Below are 25231 nucleotides of genomic sequence, written 5' to 3'. Positions count from 1 at the left end.
AATTCACAACCTTAGGAAAAAATAGAAATTAAGTCCGCAAAACCGCTTTATCCTGATGAAAAAAATCAGAAAAGGAGATTCACAAGAAAAAGCAGATAGCTCAGAATCTCTTCCAGCAGAAGAGATGACCAAAAGGAACAATACTTTCCAAGAAAGTAGTAAAATGTCCAAAGAATGCATAGGCTCAATATGGAGGAGCCATGTAATGCCTTCAAAACCAAATTAAGACTCCAAGGAGGAGAGATTGATTTTATGAAAGGTTTTAAATACAAACTAAAGCCTGTACAAAACAGTAAATATCAGGAAGTTTAGCAATCTTTCTGGGAATGAAACAGAAAGAGCAGAGATTTGTCCCTTCAAGGAACTTGCAGACAAAACCTTATCCAAACCATCCTGAAGAAACTGAAAAATTCTTCCAACTATAAAAGAATGCCAAGAGAATTTATGAGAAGAATACTATAAAATGTAGGTCTTCCAAACTCAATAATAAATCTTTCTAGAGATAGATTTACAAGCTTGTAACATAATATTAATCACTGAGTTAGAGAAACCTCTATGACTTAGCACTTAACGTTCAATTTCCATACCTTCAAATTTATTGATTTGAGATCCTGATGGAAAAAACGGACCTTGAGACAGTAGGTCCGGCCTTAACGGAAATGGCCAAGGTTGGCAACTGGACATCCGAACAAGATCCGCATACCAAAATCTGTGGGGCCATGCTGGAGACATCAGCAACAAAAACGATTGTTCCATGATGATTCTGAAAATCACTCTTGGAGGAAGAACTAGAGGCGGGAAAATATAAGCAGGATAATAACACCAAGGAAGTGTCAGCATACCCACTGCTTCCGCCTGAAAATCCCTGAACCTGGACAGGCATCTGGGAAGTCTCTTGTTTAGATGAGAGGCCATCAGATCTATCTGTGGAAGACCCCATATCTTGAACAATCTGATAAAACACATCTGGATAGAGGAATCACTCCCCAGGATGTAAAGTCTGACGGCTGAGATAATCCGCCTCACAATGTCTATATCTGGGAAATGCACCGCAGAAATTAGACAGGAGCTGGAATCCGCCCAAGCAAGTATCCGAGATACTTCTTCATAGCTTGTGGACTGCGAGTCCAACCCTGCTGATTGACAAATGTCACTGTATGTGATATTGTCTGTTTGAAAATAAATGTACACCCCATAATTTTAATGAATTTTGGTTTAACCATGAAAATAGCTTTTCCAATGCAGCAATCAGAAATCTATCTCCTACTGATGAGTTCTAAAAAGAAAATAAATGAACAGTTCTCTCTTCAACAAAGGCCAAAACTGAAGAGCTCTGCGAATAGCACGGAGATCTAAAATATTGATTGATAATCTCGCCTCTTGAGAATTCCAAAACCCTTTATGCTGTCAGAGATCCCCAAACAGCTCCCCAACCTGAAAGACTTGCATCTGTAGAGATCATAGTCCAGGTTAGCCGAACAAAAAAGCCCCTTGAACTAAACACTGGTGATTTACCACCACGTCAGAGAGTGTCAAATATTGGGATTTAAGGATATTAATTGAGATATCTTAATAAAATCCCTGCACCATGGATTGCAGCAAACAAAGCTGGAGAGGTCTCATGTGAGAACGAGCAAAGGGAAATTTTCCATGCACATAACCACTGAAGGAAAAGACAGAGTGCAGACAGACTGCAACCACTTTCAAACGTCTCTTGTCTATTAGAGACAGAGTCATGGGCACTGAATCTATCTGGAAACCTAAAAAAGGTGACCCTTAGTCTGAGGAATCAAGAAACTCTTTGGTAAATTGATCCTCCAACCATGTTTCCGAAGAAACAACACTGATTGATTAGTGTGAGATTCTGCAGAACGGAGGACTGAGCTAGTACCAAAATCATTCAAATAAGGAAACACCACAATACCCTGCTCTCTGGTTTCCATAAAGCAGGGCACCAAAAACTTTTTAAAAAAGATTCTTTAAGCGGCTGCTAATCAAAAAATGGAAAAGCAACGAATTGGTAACGCTTGTCTAGAAAAGAGAATCTCAGGAACTGATAGTGATCTGAATGAATCATAAAACAAAAGATATACATCCTGCAATTCAATATGGACCTAAAATGTCCTTGCTGAATAAAAGGCAGAATAGTCCTTAAAGACACCATTTGAAAATTAATATTCTTACATAACGATTAAAAATGTTCAGATCTAGAATGGTCTGAATGAAATTTCCTTTTTTGAGACAAAGAATATATTTGAATAAAAAATCCCAGACCTTGTCCCTGAAAAGGACTGGCATGACTACCCCTGAAACTCCAGATCTGAAACACACTTCAGGAAAGCCTGAGCTTTAACTGGATTTGCTGGGATACGTGAGAGAAAAACATCTTCTCACAGGAGGATTTATTCAGAATCCTATTCGAAACCCCTGAGAGACAAAACTCTGAAACCATTGATTTGGACCGAATTATCCAAAATTTTCTTGAAAAACATAATTTATGCTTACCTGATAAATTCCTTTCTTCTGTTGTGCGATCAGTCCACGGGTCATCATTACTTCTGGGATATAACTCCTCCCCAACAGGAAATGCAAGAGGATTCACCCAGCAGAGCTGATATAGCTCCTCCCCTCTACGTCAGTCCCAGTCATTCGACCAAGAATCAACGAGAAAGGAGTAACCAAGGGTGAAGTGGTGACTGGAGTATAATTTTAAAAGATATTTACCTGCCTTAAAAAACAGGGCGGGCCGTGGACTGATCGCACAACAGAAGAAAGGAATTTATCAGGTAAGCATAAATTATGTTTTCTTCTGTTATGTGCGATCAGTCCACGGGTCATCATTACTTCTGGGATACCAATACCAAAGCAAAAGTACACGGATGACGGGAGGGATAGGCAGGCTCATTATACAGAAGGAACCACTGCCTGAAGAACCTTTCTCCCAAAAATAGCCTCCGAAGAAGCAAAAGTGTCAAATTTGTAAAATTTGGAAAAAGTATGAAGCGAAGACCAAGTTGCAGCCTTGCAAATCTGTTCAACAGAGGCCTCATTCTTAAAGGCCCAAGTGGAAGCCACAGCTCTAGTGGAGTGAGCTGTAATTCTTTCAGGAGGCTGCTGTCCAGCAGTCTCATAGGCTAAACGTATTATGCTACGAAGCCAGAAAGAGAGAGAGGTAGCAGAAGCTTTTTGACCTCTCCTCTGTCCAGAATAAACGACAAACAGGGAAGAAGTTTGGCGAAAATTTTTAGTTGCCTGCAAGTAGAACTTGAGGGCACGAACTACATCCAGATTGTGTAGAAGACGTTCCTTCTTTGAAGAAGGATTTGGACACAAGGATGGAACAACAATCTCTTGATTGATATTCCTGTTAGTAACTACCTTAGGTAAGAACCCAGGTTTAGTACGCAGAACTACCTTATCTGAGTGAAAAATCAGATAAGGAGAATCACAATGTAATGCTGATAACTCAGAGACTCTTCGAGCCGAGGAAATAGCCATTAAAAACAGAACTTTCCAAGATAACAATTTTATATCAATGGAATGAAGGGGTTCAAATGGAACCCCTTGTAAAACGTTAAGAACTAAGTTTAAACTCCATGGCGGAGCAACGGCTTTAAACACAGGCTTGATCCTAGCTAAAGCTTGACAAGAAGCCTGGACGTCTGGATTTTCTGACAGACGCCTGTGTAACAAGATGGACAGAGCTGAAATCTGTCCCTTTAATGAACTAGCCGATAAACCCTTTTCTAAACCTTCTTGTAGAAAAGACAATATCCTAGGGATCCTAACCTTACTCCAGGAGTAACGTTTGGATTCGCACCAGTATAGGTATTTGCGCCATATTTTATGGTAAATCTTTCTGGTAACAGGCTTCCTAGCCTGGATCAGGGTATCAATAACCGACTCAGAAAAACCACGCTTTGATAAAATCAAGCGTTCAATTTCCAAGCAGTCAGTTTCAGAGAAGTTAGATTTTGATGTTTGAATGGACCCTGTATCAGAAGGTCCTGTCTCAGAGGTAGAGACCAAGGTGGACAGGATGACATGTCCACTAGATCTGCATACCAAGTCCTGCGTGGCCATGCAGGCGCTATTAGAATCACAGATGCTCTCTCTTGTTTGATTTTCGCAATCAATCGAGGAAGCAGCGGGAAGGGTGGAAACACATAAGCCATCCCGAAGTTCCAAGGTGCTGTCAAAGCATCTATCAGAACCGCTCCCGGATCCCTGGATCTGGACCCGTAGTGAGGAAGTTTGGCGTTCTGGCGAGACGCCATGAGATCTATCTCTGGTTTGCCCCAACGTCGAAGTATTTGGGCAAAAATCTCCGGATGAAGTTCCCACTCTCCCGGATGAAAAGTCTGGCGACTCAAGAAATCCGCCTCCCAGTTCTCCACTCCCGGGATGTGGATTGCAGACAGGTGGCAAGAGTGAGACTCTGCCCAGCGAATTATCTTTGATACTTCCATCATTGCTAGGGAGCTTCTTGTCCCTCCCTGATGGTTGATGTAAGCTACAGTCGTGATATTGTCCGACTGAAACCTGATGAACCCCTGAGTTGTTAATTGGGGCCAAGCTAGAAGGGCATTGAGGACTGCCCTCAATTCCAGAATGTTTATTGGAAGGAGACTCTCCTCCTGATTCCATAATCCCTGAGTCTTCAGAGAATTCCAGACAGCGCCCCAACCTAGCAGGCTGGCGTCTGTTGTTACGATTGTCCAGTCTGGCCTGCTGAATGGCATCCCCCTGGACAGGTGTGGCCGATAAAGCCACCATAGAAGAGAATTTCTGGTCTCTTGATTCAGATTCAGGGTAGGGGACAAATCTGAGTAATCCCCATTCCACTGACTTAGCATGCACAATTGCAGCGGTCTGAGGTGTAGGCGTGCAAAAGGTACTATGTCCATTGCCGCTACCATTAAGCCAATCACCTCCATGCATTGAGCTACTGACGGGTGTTGAATGGAATGAAGGACACGGCATGCATCCTGAAGCCTTGTTAACCTGTCTTCTGTCAGGTAAATCTTCATTTCTACAGAATCTATAAGAGTCCCCAAGAATGGAACTCTTGTGAGAGGAAAAAGAGAACTTTTCTTTTCGTTCACTTTCCATCCATGCGACCTTAGAAATGCCAGAACTAACTCTGTATGAGACTTGGCAGTTTGAAAGCTTGAAGCTTGTATTAGAATGTCGTCTAGGTACGGAGCTACCGAAATCCCTCGCGGTCTTAGTACCGCCAGAAGGGCACCCAGAACCTTTGTGAAGATTCTTGGGGCCGTAGCCAATCCGAATGGAAGAGCTACAAACTGGTAGTGCCTGTCTAGGAAGGCAAACCGTAGATACCGTTGATGATCTTTGTGAATCGGTATGTGAAGGTAAGCATCTTTTAAATCCACTGTGGTCATGTACTGACCCTTTTGGATCATAGGTAAGATTGTCCGAATAGTTTCCATTTTGAACGATGGAACTCTTAGGAATTTGTTTAGAATCTTTAAATCTAAGATTGGCCTGAAAGTTCCCTCTTTTTTGGGAACCACAAACAGGTTTGAGTAGAACCCTTGTCCTTGTTCCGACCGCGGAACTGGATGGATCACTCCCATTAATAACAGATCTTGTACACAGCGTAGAAACGCTTCTTTCTTTATCTGGTTTGTTGACAACCTTGACAGATGAAATCTCCCTTTTGGGGGAGATAATTTGAAGTCTAGAAGGTATCCCTGAGATATGATCTCCAGCGCCCAGGGATCCTGAACATCTCTTGCCCAGGCCTGAGCGAAGAGAGAAAGTCTGCCCCCCACTAGATCCGGTCCCGGATCGGGGGCTCTCGGTTCATGCTGTCTTTGGGGCAGCAGCAGGTTTCCTGGCCTGTTTGCCCTTATTCCAGGACTGGTTAGGTTTCCAGCCTTGCCTGTAACGAGCAACAGCTCCTTCCTGTTTTGGTGCAGTGGAGGTTGACGCTGCTCCAGGTTTGAAATTCCGAAAGGGACGAAAATTAGACTGTCTAGCCTTAGCTTTGGCTTTGTCTTGAGGTAGGGCGTGGCCCTTACCTCCTGTAATGTCAGCGATAATTTCTTTCAACCCGGGCCCAAATAAAGACTGCCCCTTGAAAGGTATATTAAGTAATTTAGACTTAGAAGTAACATCAGCTGACCAGGATTTTAGCCACAGTGCTCTACGTGCCTGTATGGCGAATCCAGAGTTCTTAGCCGTAAGTTTGGTTAAATGTACTACGGCCTCCGAAATGAATGAATTGGCTAGTTTAAGGACTCTAAGCCTGTCCATAATGTCGTCTAGCGTAGATGAACTAAGGTTCTCTTCCAGAGACTCAATCCAAAATGCTGCCGCAGCCGTAATCGGCGCGATACATGCAAGGGGTTGCAATATAAAACCTTGTTGAACAAACATTTTCTTAAGGTAACCCTCTAATTTTTTATCCATTGGATCTGAAAAAGCACAGCTATCCTCCACCGGGATAGTGGTACGCTTAGCTAAAGTAGAAACTGCTCCCTCCACCTTAGGGACCGTTTGCCATAAGTCCCGAGTAGTGGCGTCTATTGGAAACATCTTTCTAAATATTGGAGGGGGTGAGAACGGCACACCGGGTCTATCCCACTCCTTAGTAACAATTTCAGTTAATCTCTTAGGTATAGGAAAAACGTCAGTACTCGCCGGTACCGCAAAGTATTTATCCAACCTACACATTTTCTCTGGTATTGCAATGGTGTTACAATCATTGAGAGCTGCTAAGACCTCCCCTAGTAATGCACGGAGGTTCTCCAATTTAAATTTAAAATTTGAAATATCTGAATCCAATCTGTTTGGATCAGAACCGTCACCCACAGAATGAAGCTCTCCGTCCTCATGCTCTGCAAGCTGTGACGCAGTATCAGACATGGCCCTAGTATTGTCAGCGCACTCTGTTCTCACCCCAGAGTGATCACGCTTGCCTCTTAGTTCTGGTAATTTAGACAAAACTTCAGTCATAACAGTAGCCATATCATGTAATGTTATCTGTAATGGCCGCCCAGATGTATTAGGCGCCATAATATCACGCACCTCCCGGGCGGGAGATGCAGGTACTGCCGCGTGAGGCGAGTTAGTCGGCATAACTCTCCCCTCGCAGTTTGGTGAAATTTGTTCACATTGTACAGATTGACTTTTATTTAAAGTAGCATCAATACAGTTAGTACATAAATTTCTATTGGGCTCCACCTTGGCATTGGAACAAATGACACAGATATCATTCTCTGAGTCAGACATGTTTAACACACTAGCAATAACTTGCAACCTGGTTATAATCTTTTTTAACAAAAACGTACTGTGCCTCAAAGAGGTACTTAAACGATTAAATGACAGTTGAGATAATGAACTGAAACAGTTATAGCATCAAGTTTAAAATAACACAACTTTTAGCAAAGGTTTGTTCCCATTAGTAAATAACTAAATTTGACATAAAAAGAGTAACGTTTTTATTCACAGTCAATAAAAATTCTCACAGCTCTGCTGAGAGAATGTACCTCCCTTCAAAGAAGTTTGAAGACCCCTGAGATCTGTCAGTGAACCGGATCATGCAGGAAATATAATAGTAGCTGACTGGAATTTTTTGATGCGTAGCAAAAGAGCGCCAAAAACGGCCCCTCCCTCTCACACACAGCAGTGAGGAGAAACGAAACTGTCACAATTTAAAGCATACAACTGCCAAGTGGAAAATAATGCCCAAACATTTATTTACTCAGTACCTCAGCAATGTAAACGATTCTACATTCCAGCAAAAACGTTTAACATGACAATATTTATTAAAAGGATTAGTGACCTTTAACAGAGTAGTTCCGGTGAAAAACCATTCCCAGAATACTGAAGTGTATACATACATGTCATTATAACGGTATAGCAGGATTTTTTCATCAATTCCATTCAGAAAATAAAAACTGCTACATACCTCAATGCAGATTCATCTGCCCGCTGTCCCCTGATCTGAAGCCTTTACCTCCCTCAGATGGCCGAGAACAGCTATATGATCTTAACTACTCCGGTTAAAATCATAGTAAAAAACTCTGGTAGATTCTTCTTCAAACTCTGCCAGAGAAGTAATAACACGCTCCGGTGCTATTGTAAAATAACAAACTTTTGATTGAAGTCATAAAAACTAAGTATAATCACCATAGTCCTCTCACACATCCTATCTAGTCGTTGGGTGCAAGAGAATGACTGGGACTGACGTAGAGGGGAGGAGCTATATCAGCTCTGCTGGGTGAATCCTCTTGCATTTCCTGTTGGGGAGGAGTTATATCCCAGAAGTAATGATGACCCGTGGACTGATCGCACATAACAGAAGAAAAAACCTTACTCTGCCCCCTACCAGTTGAGCAGGAATGAGAGTCGCACCTTCATGCGGACTTAGGGGCTGGCTTTTTAGTTTCTTAAATGGGTTAGATTTATTCCATTTAAAGAAGGTTTCCAAATGGAAACAGATTCCATAGGGAAGGATTAGGTTTTTGTTCCTTATTGAAAAAAAGAACGAAAACAATTTAGAAGCTTAATATTTACCTTAGGTCTCTTATTACATTGGAAAGAAGAAATAGCAATCTAGGCTTAAAAAAGTCATAACAACAATCCAAGATTTAAGCCTCAAACTCTTGTAGCTAAGAATAGCTATAGACATAGATCTAACATCAATCTTAATGATATCAAAAAATGGCATCAGAACTGATTAGTATGTTGCAGAAAGCGAATAATATTAAATAAATCAGAATACAATTCTTGTTGTGCTAAATCTCCAACAAAAAAGTTGATGCAGCTGCAACATCAGCCAAAGAAAATGCAGGCCTGAGACGACCTGAATATAAATAAGTTTTCCTTAGATAAGATTTAAGTCTCCTATCTAAAAGAACTTAAGAACTATCTTCCATAGGAATAGAGGTACATTCCGCAAGAGTAGAAATAGCCCCAACAAGTTGAGGATCTTTTCCCAAAACTCTATAGAAATTGCTGAGAAAAAGATACAAATTTAAAAACCTTGAAGAAGGAACAAAATAAGTACCCATAGAAAGTTCCTTAGAAATCATAAGAGAAATAGCATCAGGAACGGAAAAAAACCTCTGGAGCAATCACAGGAGGTTTAAAAAACAGAATTTACTAGTTCTAATATCAAGAGCACTAGTTTCCATGATATCCAAAATAATTAACACCTCTTTTTAACAAAGAATGAAAATACTTCTGAATCAGATAGATCCTCATCAGAAAAGGATAATTCATTACATTGTCGGTCATTTGAAATTTCATCAACCTTATGAGAAGTTTTAAAAGACCTTTATAATAATTAGAAGGCATAATAGCAGACAAAGCCTTCTGAATAGAATCAGAAACAAATTCTTAAAATTTCATAGGTATAACATGTACATTAAAAGTTGAAGGAACAACAACAGTAAATGTACTATTAACTGATGGATACAATTTCTGCATGTAAAAAGTTTATCATACAATGACAGACATTCGGAAATATAATGCACTTAGCTTTAGTAGTACCGACATCAGGCAGCAAAGTTCCAACAGATACTTCTGAGGCAGGATCAGATTGAGACATCTTGCAAAATGTAAAATAAAAAACAACATATAAAGCAAAATTTGTCAATTTCCTTATATGACAGTTTCAGGAATGGGAAAAAAAATGCAAATAGCATAGCCCTCTGACATAGAAAAAGGCAAGAGGCAAAAGCAATGGGGCAAATAAATATTGAAAATAATTTAGCGGCAAGTATGACGCACAGCGTAACTGAGAAATTCTTTGGCGCCAACCATGTCCGGAAATGACACACTTCCGTCACTAACGACGCAACCCTGTGTGAACTTCTGCGTCAATTACGACGCCGGAAATGACGAACTTGCGTCAACGGACGTGCCTTTTCGCGCCAAAAAATTCTTACGCCAAGAATGACGCAATAAAGTGTAGCATTTGGCGCACCCGCGAGCCTAAGTCAGCCCGCAATTTGAAACAAAGTAGTCAATTGAAAAAAGACTAAACCCCAGGTAAGAAAAATATTTCTTAATATTAACTTCCCCAAATATGAAACTGACAGTCTGCAAAAAGGAAATACATGAACCTGACTCATGGCAAATATAGGTACAATACATATATTTAGAACTTTATATAAATGCATAAAGTGCCAAACCATAGCTGAGGTGTCTCAAGTAATAAAAGCATACTTACCCAAAAGACACTCATCCACATATAGCAGATAGCCAAACCAGTACTGAAACAGTTATCAGTAGAGGTAACGGTATATGAGAGTATATCGTCGATCTGAAAAGGGAGGTAGGAGATGAATCTCTACGACTGATAACAGAGAACCTATGAAATAGACCCCCGTTAGGGAAATCATCATATTCAATAAGTGATACTCCCTTCACGTCCCTCTGACATTCGCTGTACTCTGAGAGGAATCGGGCTTCAACAATGCTGAGAAGCGCATATCAACGTAGAAATCTTAGCACAAACTTACTTCACCACCTCCATAGGAGGCAAAGTTTGTAAAACTGAATTGTGGGTGTGGTGAGGGGTGTATTTATAGGCATTTTGAGGTTTGGGAAACTTTGCCCCTCCTGGTAGGATTGTATATCCCATAGGTCACTAGCTCATGGACTCTTGCCAATTACATGAAAGAATTTTTTTTTTTTAGAAATTTATTAACTTTGCATGCCTAAATGAAAATTAAAAAGATCAAAAATGTCCAATAAAAAGTTGAACATATTTTATTCAATTTATAAAGAAATATGTTAATTTATTTTCACAAAAGTAATTTAGGATATGAAGCAGACAGCCATATAAAAATATCTTAAACCAGTCCTGCAATCTGCAGCCCTTTGATCAGTCACAGCTTGCGAGCGTATGATAGTCTCTTAAGAGTTTCAAAATCCAGATAATCTTATCGTAGATTTTGTTTTCAGTTTAGTAATACACATTAAGTTTAAAAATAGCTTTACTTTTGTGCTATATCGACCCTCAAACTATCATGTATTTGTAACTAAGACCTGAAAAAGAAATCAAGCCCATTGCCTAAACATTTAAATATAATTTCAGTAAATCATCTGAAAAGGGCATGGCATTTTTGGAGGCTCATTTTAATAAATAAATAATAACGTACATACATTTGATAGCTATAGTAAGCTGTATGTCACATTTGTCTATATATTTGTTTATATCAGGGCAGGGACTGTTAACTATTTCTAAGTGAATTAAGACTTAGACTAAAGAAATTAATGTGTAAGAATATACAGTATGTAACTAACTTGTCTCCATCTTATATCTATTCCTCCATTTTGTATCTATTCAGCCATTCTGAACTAACACTGAACTGTTGTTATTCTTAAACTCAGTCTTTTCACATTTGTATCTCGCTGCTAAGCGTAACCATGCCTTTGCTAGGATAAACAGTCTCATTTTAAACTGTCACAGTTTTTGGCTCTTTACATAAACAATCTTATGTTTAAAGTTCTATAACTTTCTACTGATTATGTCGCAATAAGGGGGCGTGTATGAAGCATCTGTGTCAATTTACCATGTATGTGTACTATATAACCGCATTGTGGGTGGTAAATAAACAGAACAGTTGTTATACTTCATTGTTGTGTGGTCTGACTTCTGCTCTCCAATATCTCGTACAAGTGCAATACTCTGCTCCAGCTGAGGTTCAGAATACTTATTGGTGATAAGGTGTATCCAGCCCTAAAAAAGAACCCCTAACACAAAGGAAAACCACAAGCAACAAATAGACAACAGGAGACCCAGCACTCCATGGAAAATTTACAATAGGCATTTTTATATAATCACTTCTATATTTACACCATAATCTCCAGCAATGTTATGAAGTTTTAAACTGTTTATACTCAGATTTTCATCCCAAACCACAACCCTATTGCTATCAATTCCAACTATTCAACATCTCCTTCATTATTGTCTGCCAATAAGAGTTTTTGATCCTAAAAAAGAGATGTTAAGCAATAAATATACACTAGACAAAGATTTATTCAAATAAATGTTTAGCCTTACAATAATATTTAGATGTATTTTTTACAATTATTTTACTTGTTTAAATATTGAAAATATAAGTGTAAAAGTTTAGTTTCTATAAAGCAGTGGGCGTCGCCATGTTTGAACTAGTTTTCTATTTGTGCAAGTGTGGAAACACTTAGATAATCGTATGTTTTACTTAGCCTCGTTTGGACAGTCTCTTTTATTTAGTGTTTTAGATCTGTCTATAATTGTCCTCAGCAGGAAAGATAGATAAGTTAAACCATGATGGTGCCCATTTACTTTAAAGGAACTCAGTGAAATTTAGGAATTACAGGAAACATGGAGAAAAATAAAAGTATATTGCAAAGTTGTTTTTAAATTCACATAGTTAAACAGTTCATATTACAAACTCATGCTGTTTAATATGCTTTAGGCTAACCATGCACCAAACCACAGAGAATAATTTCAACAAATCCCACTCAATTTCTCATATTGCTTGGCCAATCTTACAACTGCGACTTACAATACCAGCAATCAAACAGCCTTCAAAAATATTTTTCTTACCTGTATGTAGTGACGAAGTATGTAAACTATCTCCCCACTTTCTGCTTTTTCAGTAAGTGATTTGTGGAATGTAGCAAACTCTTTTGTACCCACTTCTGCATATAGAATGACTACAGGAGCAGTCTTGACAAGGGATGGAAATGTGTGATCCCCTTTGTACAAGTAAGGTCTTGGTCTATAGGGGTGAAATGTAAACCATACATTTGTCTTTTACAAAAAGCAGAAAGACATACAACCATTTTACACACAAAGAGTGACAGATTAAAAATCAAAGAGAGACTAACGAAATCAAAACCAAAACTAAAAAATAGCCAGATAATTAACAAATAGTAAGTCACATGTTGGACGGTCAAATTCATACATTTTATTAGAATCACAACAGAAAAGCACCAGATTCAACGTAATTTTTTTTTTCTTCTTTTTTTTTTTTTTTTAAATCTGGGGTTCTTGCAAATCGATGGCCAATGTTCACCAAATGTGTATAACAACCATTTAAAATTTTTAAAAGAGGGTATATGACTTATATAGTCAGTCACATTATTTTGTAAATAAATGGAATATGTTATTGTGACACAGCAAGAGGTTTTGTTAATCCTACAGTGGGATATGGACTAGAACAAAAGCCATAGGTAAGATTTGAATGTAGTTTTCTAAGACCACCGTGATACCAAGCAAATATCACTATGACACCAAATCATGGAAGGTAGCAATTTAACAACCAGATCATGTTGCTTAAAAAAGGGACAGTCTACTCCAGAATTGTTATTGTTTTAAAATATAGATAATCCCTTTATTACCCATTTCCCAGTTTTGCATAACCAACACAGTTATAATAATATACTTTTAACCTCTGTGATTATCTTGTATCTAAGCCTCTGCAAACTGCCCCTTTTTTCAGTTCTTTTGACAGACTTAAAGTCTAGCCAATCAATGCCTGCTCCCAGATAACTTCTTGTGCACGAGCACAGTGTTATCTATATGAAATACGTGAACTAACACCCTCTAGTGGTGAAAAACGGTTAAAATGCAATCTGAAAGAGGTGGGCTTCAAGGTCTAAGAAATTAGCATATGAACCACCTAGGTTAAGCTTTCAACTAAGAATACCAAGAGAACAAAGCAAAATTGGTGATAAAAGTAAATTGGAAAATTGTTTAAAATTACATGCTCTATCTAAATCATGAAAGTTTATTTTGGCCTAGACTGTCCCTTTAATAATTCTTATAGTGCAAAACCAATTGAAGTACTAACCTATTGCGGACCAATTCTTCATGAAAAACAAGGGGAACATTATACTAAAAGGACCGTTACTTATGCCTCTGTACCCCATTCTCCTAAAGAGAAGTAACCCCTTGAAAAGGCTGAGCATTTAAGATATCTGTATGTTGCCATGTTTTAGCTTGAAGAACCTTGCTAATTTAATCTAATACTAGTGGTTTAGCTGTTGTATCAGTTGCATTTCACTCTCTATCACTTGCAAACATTTCTTTAGAAATGCCTTAGGGCAAATTGAGTTAACATTAAACATTGTAAATTTTTAAACTGCAGCTTAGTCACAAAGTGGATTAAAGACCATAACATCTCAAAGAGGATGTGACATCAGTATCCAGTTGAGTGATGTGGACCAGGAGAATGTAATTGAAAGCAATGCTTCTTTATAATACTACCTTAGGGGGTTTCAAACAATGACACATTTGCTCTGTTATTAACAGGAATATGAACTCAGCCAAACCATTTACCAGTGCACCTGGTGGTTATTTCTGCTGCCCTCATCTGTGTGGCAAAGAAGATGTAAATTTGTGGTCTTTGTAAACTAATGCAGTGCTGCAATAAGGTAATGACCAACCACATTAATACTAAGAAGAATACCGAACAAGAAAGGCGATTGGCCTATGTTCCCTCAAGAGAATAATATCAAGACTAAATCTTGGCTCCATCCAAATAATGATGATTTCTTTTTAAGTAATAACAAGTGGCCAATATAGCCGTGGTATGATACACAGAATATATCACCCTATGCCTTTATATTTCTACACAAAAAGAACGAAGATCCACATATAATGCTTGTTGTATAGCACACTAGAACATTAGAAATCCCTTTAAACAATAAAAAATAGGGATTAAAATTGTAATGCATTTAAAAAAACAACATGGAATATTTTAGTGAAAAAGTAAATTTATGCTTACCTGATAAATTAATTTCTTCTATGGTAAGACGAGTCCACAGATTCATCCTTTACTTGTGGGATATAATCCTCCTGCTAACAGGAAGTGGCAAAGAGCACCACAGCAGAGCTGTCTATATAGCTCCTCCCTTAGCTCCACCCCCAGTCATTCGACCGAAGGTACAAGAAGGAAAAGGAGAAACTACAAGGTGCAGAGGTGACTGAAGTTTAAATCAAAAAAATATAATCTGTCTTAAAATGACAGGGCGGGCCGTGGACTCATCTTACCATAGAAGAAATTAATTTATCAGGTAAGCATAAATTTACTTTTCTTCTATAAAGCTAAGATGAGTCCACGGATTCATCCTTTACTTGTGGTATACAATACCAAAGCTACAGGACACAGATGAATGGGAGGGACAAGACAGATGGTTAAACAGAAGGCACCACTGCTTGAAGAACTTTTCTCCCAAAAACATAATTTATGCTTACTTGATAAATTTCTTTCTCTTGTGGTGTTATCCAGTCCACGGGTTCATCCATTTCTTGTGAGATATTCTCCATCCCAACAGGAAGTTGCAAAGAGGACACCCACAGCAGAGCTATCTATATAGCTCCTCCCCTAACCCCCACCTCCAGTCATTCGACCGAAGACAAGTAAGAAAAAGGAGAAACTATAGGGTGCAGTGGTGACTGTAGTTTTAAAAATAAAAACACCCGCCTTAAAGTGACAGGGCGGGCCGTGGACTGGATACACCACAAGAGAAAGAAATTTATCAAGTAAGCATAAATTTTGTTTTCTCTTGTAAGGTGTATCCAGTCCACGGGTTCATCCATTACTTGTGGGATACCAATACCAAAGCTTTAGGACACGGATGAAGGGAGGGACAAGGCAGGAACTTAAACGGAAGGCACCACTGCCTGCAAGACCTTTCTCCCAAAAATAGCCTCCGAGGAAGCAAAAGTATCAAATTTGTAGAATTTAGAAAAAGTATGAAGCGAAGACCAAGTCGCCGCCTTACAAATCTGTTCAACAGAGGCCTCATGTTTAAAAGCCCAAGTGGAAGCTACCGCTCTAGTAGAATGAGCTGTAATTCTTTCAGGAGGCTGCTGGCCAGTAGTCTCATAAGCTAACCGGATTATGTTTCTTAGCCAAAAAGAAAGAGAAGTTGCTGAAGCCTTTTGGCCTCTCCTCCTCCCAGAGTAGACAACAAACAATGCAGATGTTTGACGAAAATCCTTAGTAGCTTGTAAATAAAACTTTAAAGCACGAACCACGTCATGATTATGTAACAGACGTTCCTTCTTTGAAGAAGGATTAGGACCCAGTGACGGAACAACAATTTCCTGATTGATATTCTTATTAGATACTACCTTGGGAAGAAACCCAGGTTTGGTACGCAAAACTACCTTATCTGCATGGAAAATCAGATAAGGGGAAACTCTTCGAGCCGAAGAGCTAGCTACTAAGAACAGAACTTTCCAAGATAAAAGCTTGATATCTATGGAATGCAAAGGTTCAAACGGAACCCCTTGAAGAACTTTAAGAACTAAATTTAAACTCCATGGCGGAGCAACAGGTTTAAACACAGGCTTGATTCTAACTAAAGCCTGACAAGATGCCTGAACGTCTGGAACATCTGCCAGACGCTTGTGCAAAAGAATAGACAGAGCCGAAATGTGTCACTTTAAGGAACTAGCTGATAATCCCTTTTCCAATCCTTCTTGGAGAAAAGATAAAATCCTAGGAATCCTGACCTTCCTCCATGAGTAACCCTTGGATTCACACCAATGAAGATATTTACACCATATATTATGATAGATTTTCCTGGTGACAGGCTTACGAGCCTGAATCAAGGTATCGATGACCGACTCGGAGAAACCACGTTTTGATAAAATCAAGCGTTCAATCTCCAAGCAGTCAGACGCAGAGAAATTAGATTTGGATGTTTGAATGGACCTTGGAGTAGAAGGTCCTCCCTCAGCGGTAGAGTCCATGGTGGAAAAGATGACATGTCCACCAGATCCGCATACCAAGTTCTGCGTGGCCACGCAGGTGCTATCAAAATCCCTGAAGCTCTCTCCTGCTTGTTCTTGGCAATCAAACGAGGGAGGAGAGGAAATGGTGGAAACACATAAGCCAGGCTGAAGGACCAGGGCACTGCTAGAGCATCTATCAGTGCTGCCTGGGGATCCCTTGACCTAGACCCGTAACAAGGAAGCTTGGCATTCTGACGAGACACCATCATATCCAGTTCTGGTTTGCCCCCATAGTTGAATCAGCTGGGCAAATACCTCCGGATGGAGTTCCCACTCCCCCGGATGAAAAGTCTGCCGACTTAGAAAGTCCGCCTCCCAGTTCTCTACTCCTGGGATATGGATAGCTGAGAGATGGCAAGAGTGAACCTCTGCCCATAGAATTATCTTGGAAACTCCATCATTGCCAGGGGACTCCTTGTACCCCCCTGATGGTTGATATAGGCTACAGTCGTGATATTGTCCGACTGAAATCTGATGAATCTGACCGCAGCTAGCTGAGGCCAAGCCTGAAGAGCATTGAATATATATCTGAGTTCCAGTGTGTTTATCGGAAGGAGGGCTTCCTCCTGAGTCCACGAACCCTGAGCCTTCAGGGAGTTCCAGACTGCGCCCCAGCCCAGAAGGCTGGCATCTGTCGTCACTATAGTCCACTCTGGCCTGCGGAAACTCATCCCCCTGGACAGATGGACCCGAGATAACCACCAGAGAAGAGAATCCCTCGTCTCTTGATCCAGATTTAACAGAGGAGACAAATCTGTGTAGTCCCCATTCCACTGATTGAGCATGCAAAGTTGCAGTGGTCTGAGATGTAGGCGGGCAAACGGAACTATGTCCATTGCCGCTACCATTAGGCCGATCATTTCTTTTTTTTTTTTTTTAATTTTTATTTATAGTAAAGAAAATATATTACAATAATCAATTATAAAAAGTGCATCACAATGAATAAGTTATTCCATATAACATTTAAACAGTAACAATTAGTGTCAGGTAAGGGTAAAAAAAAAAAAAACCCCTTACATTAGTGAATGATATAATAAAGGAAATACAAATACAGGAATTGTACAATCAACCAGGATTTGTCATATGTGCGTCAAATATTAAACAACATGTTAAATTTGTGACATATTTGTGATCTTTTTTCATCTTTACTTATTTTAACAGTCAGTGACTTTCTCCCAGACACACATACACCACACAAATAAACAAAACACGAAAGAAGAGAAAGAAAAAAAAAAAAAAAAATCCGACTCTCTCGTCTCCCCGCCCCACCCGGTCACCTCACCCAGCATCTGTTGCCCATTCTCCAGGGAAGTGGCCAGCTAGGATGTTTACCATAACATACTCTGTATCTCTAAGGGGTTTAATCAGTTTTTTCTGAAGTGCAAGGGGAAGAGATCTCACAAATGTTTCCCATTTTTTAAAGAATGTAGGCAGGTATTTATCTTGTGGATAAGGGATGTTAAATTGCTCAGTTATGAAATGATTGATCATAGCATTTTTAAATTGTGGCATTGTGGGTGCGGAAGAAGCTTTCCATCGCTTAAAAATAAGATTACGAGCCGTTAGAATTATAGTATTTATCAGGTTGTAATTCTTGGTTATTCCCTGAAATTTCACCAAAAAGAACACATCTATTGGAGATAGTTTATAATCCAGTCTTAGAGTTACCGTCATCCAATAAGATATTTTCTTCCAATATTGGCAAGTTTTAGGGCAACTCCACAGACAATGGAATAGATCTGCACTTAATGAGGAACATCTCGAGCAAAGAACTCTAGATTTATACCATTTGGAGAGAGCAGCAGGAGTGAGATATCTTTTAAGGCCAATTTTTATCTGTGACTCTCTCCATGCCGTCGGTACCCAACTTTGTTGGATTATTTGGAAACTCCCAGTAATAGACTGCTCGTCTATATCTGGGAAGTATGCCTCCCACATTGCCACCATCTCAGTCGTCTGCGTCTTTGACGCCTTCTGGTTTATGAGAAGATATAGTGGGGAAATTGTGTATATTCCTGCCGCATACAGAGAGATCTTGGCCTGTAACTCACCCCAGGACCAGTTTTTCCCAAATTTTGAGCGTAGCTCTTGAAGATAGTGTCTAGCTTGGAGATAAGCATAGAATTCGCGTGGGTGTAGGTCATATTGTATTGCAATATCTTGGAACAGTCGCGGATACCCGTCTGCGCCCTGTAGTTGTAACATATTTTGAAGACCCTTTAACGCCCATACTTTGAATATCTGATTGTTTAGGCCAGGCCCGAACTCGGGATTACCACATATAGTTAAATATTGTGATATGTAGGGGGAGCAATCGTTTTCCACGCAAAGCCTCTGCCAGGCCACAATAACGTTCTTAAAGGTGGTCATATAAAATATATTAGCGGGCAGAGAGGTGAGAGGACAGTGTAAAAGTGCCTTCAAGATGAACGGGGCCACCATTTGATTTTCCCAGATAACCGAGGAGATTTGGTCTTTCTCAGTTAACCAGTCCAAAGCAAATCTGGCTATAATGACCAGATTATATGTTTGAATATTGGGGAGAGCAAGGCCAGCTGAAAGCTTAGAATTCATAAGCCTACGAGGCGCGATGCGAGATCTCTTTCCATTCCATAAAAATTGGGAACATGCCCTATTATACATGTTAATATCTTTTTTATGTAAAAAGCACGGGATGTTCTGCATAATATAAAAAAGTTTTGGAAAGATGACTGATTTAATTAAAGTCACGCGAGCCGTTAATGATATGGACAACGAAGTCCATTCCTCTAGTTTCCTTCTACAGTAGTCCAGGATGGGCCTATAGTTTGTCTTGTACCATTCTTCTGGGTTTCTAGACAGACAAAGGCCAAGATAAGTAATCTGGGAGACCTCGAGGAAGGGGTGATTACAAAAATAAGGGGGCTTTCTATATAACCACATTAATTCTGATTTTGAGGTGTTTATCTTAAAACCAGAGATCTCCCCAAATTCTTGGATAATCGCCTGAAAACTGGGTAAAGTGACCTTAAGATTGGAAAGGAATATTAGAAGGTCATCCGCATATAAAAGCAACACTAGCTTTTCATCTGCTAGGAGAATCCCGTCCAGTTCTTGTCTTAATTGGATGGCAAGGGGTTCTACACTCAGATTAAATAAAAAAGGGGAAAGAGGACATCCTTGTCTAGTTCCTCTGGATAACTCGAAGCGTTGGGTAGATGTATTGTTTATGATGACCGCCGAGGAAGGGTTACTATAGATTAGTCGAATATAATTAATAAAATATTCAGGGAGTCCGAACCGATCTAACGCGGAGAACAGGTAGTCCCAGTCAACACGATCGAATGCTTTCTCCGCGTCGATCGTTAAAATAGCCTTATCTTCCGCTTCACATGCCCGAAAGGACTTATATTTACTCCAAAAGGATTCGATCAAAATTAATAATTTTCTTGTATTTCTTACAGGGTTTCGGCCCGACATGAAACCGGATTGATTCTTATGGATCAAATCACCCATATATGGCTTCAATCGAGAGGCTATTATAGCTGCGAGCAGCTTATAGTCGGTGTTGAGGACCGAGATCGGTCTATAGGAACTAGGCAGTTCCGGGTCTTTACCCTTTTTTAGGATTAATGAGATATTCGCGGTTGTATAAGAGGAAGAACAGTTGGTGTTCTCTGAAAAGTAAAAATTAAATAGCCTATTCAATATTGGTGTCACCTGTGTCTGTAGAATCCTATAGTACTCAATAGGAAGGGCATCGGGTCCAGCCGCTTTATTCGTTTTCGCATTCTTAATTGCTATTATGATTTCCTCCTCGGAAATAGGAGCGTTAATCACTTCTCTGGCCTCAGAGGATAACCTTGGGAGCTTAATCTTTTCCCAGAATGCCAAATTCTTATCGTGGTTAATAGAGTCTCTTTTGTATAGATCTTGGAAAAAGTCAAAGAATACTTTTTCAATGTCAGTGTGTTTGGTATATCTCATGTCTCCCTGTTTAATAGCAGATATTGGGTGTCTGTGAGCAGATTTGGTGATTCTGGCCAGGAATTTCGCTGATCTACCTATAAAGCCTCCGTACATTGCTCTCATTCTCATTTCTTCCTGAACACTACTTTGTTTAATATGTGTATCACGGAGAGATTTTGCGGTCATATATGCATCCCAACTAGCTTTAGTGTGGTTTATAGTATAAGCCCTATATGCATTCTTAACCCGATTAGCGAGTTGTCTAGTTGCTAGGCTCCACTTTTTTTTTTAAGTGTAGGGAGTATGATTTAATTTCCCCTTGTAAAACGGCCTTAGAAGCCTCCCAGAACACTTCGATCTTATCTATATAGCTGTAATTATTATTATAGTATTCATCCCATTTTAAGCGCAATTGGTTCTGAAACTTGATGTTATTACTCAGGTACTTAGGAAAATATATATGATTCTTACCTCGATTTTCACAGGTCGTATCACACCTCAACCCGATCACCGCGTGATCGGAAATGACAATATCCTCAATTCTGGACACCCAATTCCAGTTAAGCAGGGATTCAGAAATTAAAAAATAATCAATCCTTGAAAAGGACTGTTGGACTTGAGATACACAGGTATAGTCTCGGGCATCCGGGTTCTGAACCCGCCATATATCAACCAGGCCCAGATGGGTACAAAATTTATGTAAGGTCCGGGATTTCCGATCCCTATTTTTTAAAGCCTTTTTGTTTGAGCTATCTAGCAGAGGGTCTGCCATTAAATTTAGGTCTCCCCCGATAATTAGATTGGACCCAATATAGTTATGTAGTTTAACTGAGAGTACAGACCAAAATTCGCGATCCATTTGATTGGGACCGTATATATTGCACAATATATATTTTGTATGTTTGATTTCTAGTTCCACGATTAAGAATCTGCCCTCAGGATCAGCAACGGTGTTAATCACCTGATATTCCAACTTCCGATTCACTAAAATGGCCACCCCCCTCTTCCTGGATGTAAAAGGGGCCGCCCAAACTTCACCCACCCATTTAGATTTTAATTTAGGGATTTCAATAGCATTGAGATGAAGCTCCTGTAGGAAAACTATATCAGGGTTAAATTTGCCCAGATGTTTTATTATAGTTTTCCTTTTAATTGGGGAGTTAATGCCGCCAATATTCCAAGATAGTAGGTTGAGTTTATTCATCAGAGAAACTATTTGTCTCTAAATCCATAGATATATACCCAAGTAGACTCATTATATATACAAACTTGGCAGTCAGGGGGGAGAGCCTGACATAGAGGGCGGTAGACCCTTAGATGTGGAGAGAGGAAAAAGGACCAGAGAGACGGCGAGAGAGAGGGAGACAGAAGAGAAAAAAACAAAAAAAAAAAAAAACACACATCCCATTTATACCAATTATACCATTTCTGTCTTAAGTTCCAATACCTTTCAGAGAATATAAAACAACCAAACAGACTCTTATTTCTCATAACTAGCGCTTATGTAATACCAAGACAGCAATACACAAACTTTAGGATCCTGGAACCCTATCTAATATACATACTAGGGTATCCCGGATTCTCTACAGAAAGCTTCAGCTTCCATCACATTATTCAGTGTATATGTAGTGCCTTCTTTCAGTACCACTAATTTTGCAGGGTACAGGAGCTTAATATTAAATTTTTCCCTCTGAAGTCTACCATAAAAGAACGACATATCCCTTCTCTTTGCCATAGTTTCAGAGGAAAAGTCCTGAAACATCAACAACTTATGTTGGCCTAAAGTGAAAGGGTTACATTTCCTATAATGTCGGAGATATAGCATTTTATCCTGAAAGTTCACAAATTTAAAGATCACAGGCCTAGGTCTCTGGGACTCACTATGCTCACGTCGCTGACCTATCCTGTGAACTCTTTCAATCTGAAAGGGGGTAGCAGGAGCTGGAATCTGCAGGGCCTGAGGTAGTGTAGATGAGACAAAGGTCATTAGATCCTGAAACTCAGGGGTTTCGGGAAGCCCAATCACTTTTAAATTATTACGCCTTGAGCGGTCCTCAAGGTCCTCGATCTTTGCTTGTAGAGATATAATAGTTTTACCATAAGCATCTATAGATGGATCCAATACATTGAACCTGTCTTCCAGGTCCGAGATTCTATTCTCAATTTCATCCATTCTGGATGAGAATTGCCTAACTTCTATAGTGAGATTAGAAATCTCATTCTTAATCTCCTGTTTGATCAAGTCAAATTGGGGCATCAAGATTTTAGCTACTTCGGCTGCAAATTCTGCCATGTTATTAGAAGGGGGGTGAAAAGGCCCTTTGTCTTGAGGGGAGACTATGCTAGAATCCAAATTCCTGCTACTCCCTTTTTTTTCTTTTGGTTTAGGAGGCATATTGGAAGGAGAGCCTCTTTGATGCAAATATCTGTCCATGGACTAGGCGTATTCCTTACTAGACTGCAATATGTCAAGGGGCAAAAGAAGAAAGAAAGAGAAAAAGAAAAAAAAAAAAAAAAAAAAAAAAGGAGGGGAAGAGGGATAGACCCCCACACCAGCCCTGCAATAAGTGTAAGGCCTTACTAGCTACTTACTAATATTAATACTAAAAATACCAAAAACCACAATTATAAGATGACAATTTACCTTAATTCAATAAAAAAGGTCCATTTCAGTGCAGAAAAAAAAAAAAAAATCCCTTAAAGTGCTTGTGTTTTTAGTGTTCAATTTGCTTTCCCTAAAAAAGAGCTGAGCAAAGTGTAAAGGAAAAGAAAAAAGGAATACTTATACTATTCTATCAAGAGAAACCTTGTAGCAAGGAATCCTTATTCATTAATTCTAGCTACAGCGTGATTTCTAAGTGCAACAGTTTAATCAGAACAATCTTTCAGTGTATATAACAGTTTATGTATTCCCTAAAGAATTTAAATCAACTTGGAAAAAAACCCCAATCAGGTGCTACAGTAAATCTTAAAGGAAGTTCACCTCTAACCAGATTTTACTTCCCTGAAAAATTAAATAAACTTTCAGGGAAAGACAGTGCTAGGTTACCCTGAGAGATAATCAATAAAGTGGGGGGGTATCCCTAAACAGAGGGAGAGAAAAATACATAAAGAGAGGGAAAAAAAAAAAAAAAAAAAAAAACAGTAAAAAAAGGCTTATTGATACCACAGTTTGAATGTAACCAACAGCAGCAAACTTATATCTTAATTCTAACACTCTAAAATTGCAACCAAAAAGAAAAAAAAAAAAGAACAAAACATAAAGTTAGCATTTCTTCACAAAATTGCATCAGGGGTAGGGTACATAAGTAAATCTACAATTCAGAGGCTGTGGAGTTCTTTTTGCCCCCAGACTGTAAGTCAGACAAGCTGTATGAAGAAAGTCTGTTTAAAGTACCACATAAGATTGTAGAACTGGCTCAGAATATCTCGCAGCACAGCCAGGGCAGGAAAAAAGAAACAACAGTGAACCTGCCTTCAACCTGATTAGCATTAACAGCACTGGCAATTCGATAGTACAAGTGCCCAGCTTCTGCGGGAGCTCTATGCTGCGTGCATAGCCCTCTGTAACTGACTGTGGCTGCCGTGACTTGCAAAGCACTCTGTTAGCCTCTATGCCAGCAAATTCTCCCCAGTCATACCGGGGAACAGTACCTGAAGTGGGATAGCCACAAAATCCAGCGATGGTCCTGAGCTCCTTGCTTTTGTACTCCAACGGACAGAATATTCAGAGGCAGGCTGAGCGGTAATACGCCCAAGCTAAGATCACTCCGCCGCAAGAAAATTAGCCAGCCCGGCGGGAGCAGATAGTACCAAGATCAAGCCGCCCCAGATGCCTTCCGTGAGTGGTCTTGAGGTGGGGACGAAGAACTGTGTATTACCCCGCTCTGGCATACATAGCGGTATTTCGGGCAGCTCCGATATCCACGGGGGGCACAAGGGGGTGCTGCCTAAAATGTTGGCCCAACCAGGCAGGCCAAAGATGGACAGTTTTTTCCCGTGCACCCAGCCGCACCTTCACCGCACACAGAGGAGTGACGTACAGCCCGAGCAGGTAAGCTGTCCAACAATGCCACTTCCCAGTATCGATCTTAACCACCTATAACCGTATTACCGGTATTTTGCCATTAGAGGTTTCTCTTGCTTCCTTTTACTACCCCACCAGGACAGCCAGGGAACCGAGTTGGCTCACCATATACTTAATGTTACTGACCACAGAGTCGGAGTGTAAGGGGGTTCCCGGGTGGATAGAGAAGCCGTAGTTGCTATATGTGGCGGTTTAGAAGTCTCTGGGGGACTATTGCCCAAATTCAGAAGAAATGTCCGTAGCGTTCTGTTAGAAATTGATACAGCAGAGCCAAATTAGCCACAGGGAGCCAGCGGATTTTACTTGAGTGACCAACGTCTAAGAACTGATACACCTGTGGACTTTGACAGAAATAGTGTGCACCAGCTATCGTGCACCATTGAGCTGAGTAGATGAACTTCCTATGCAGGATCGAAATC

The 25231-nt window shown here is 39.8% G+C and overlaps 1 protein-coding gene across 1 annotated transcript in view; it reads right to left on the bottom strand.

Annotated features, from left to right (window-relative positions):
* UGGT2 (UDP-glucose glycoprotein glucosyltransferase 2) overlaps window positions 1-25231 on the bottom strand; it is a 991813-nt gene that overhangs the window by 894971 nt on the left and 71611 nt on the right. Inside the window, exon 5 of the mRNA XM_053707835.1 lies at window positions 12575-12749. Coding sequence (XP_053563810.1) covers window positions 12575-12749 — 175 coding nt within the window. The remainder of the gene's footprint in view (window positions 1-12574; window positions 12750-25231) is intronic.

This window comes from Bombina bombina, chromosome 3, assembly GCF_027579735.1.
Source record: "Bombina bombina isolate aBomBom1 chromosome 3, aBomBom1.pri, whole genome shotgun sequence".
NCBI lineage: Eukaryota > Metazoa > Chordata > Amphibia > Anura > Bombinatoridae > Bombina > Bombina bombina.
Note: the sequence above shows the minus strand (reverse complement) of the source record. Positions and strands in the feature narration are given on the sequence as shown.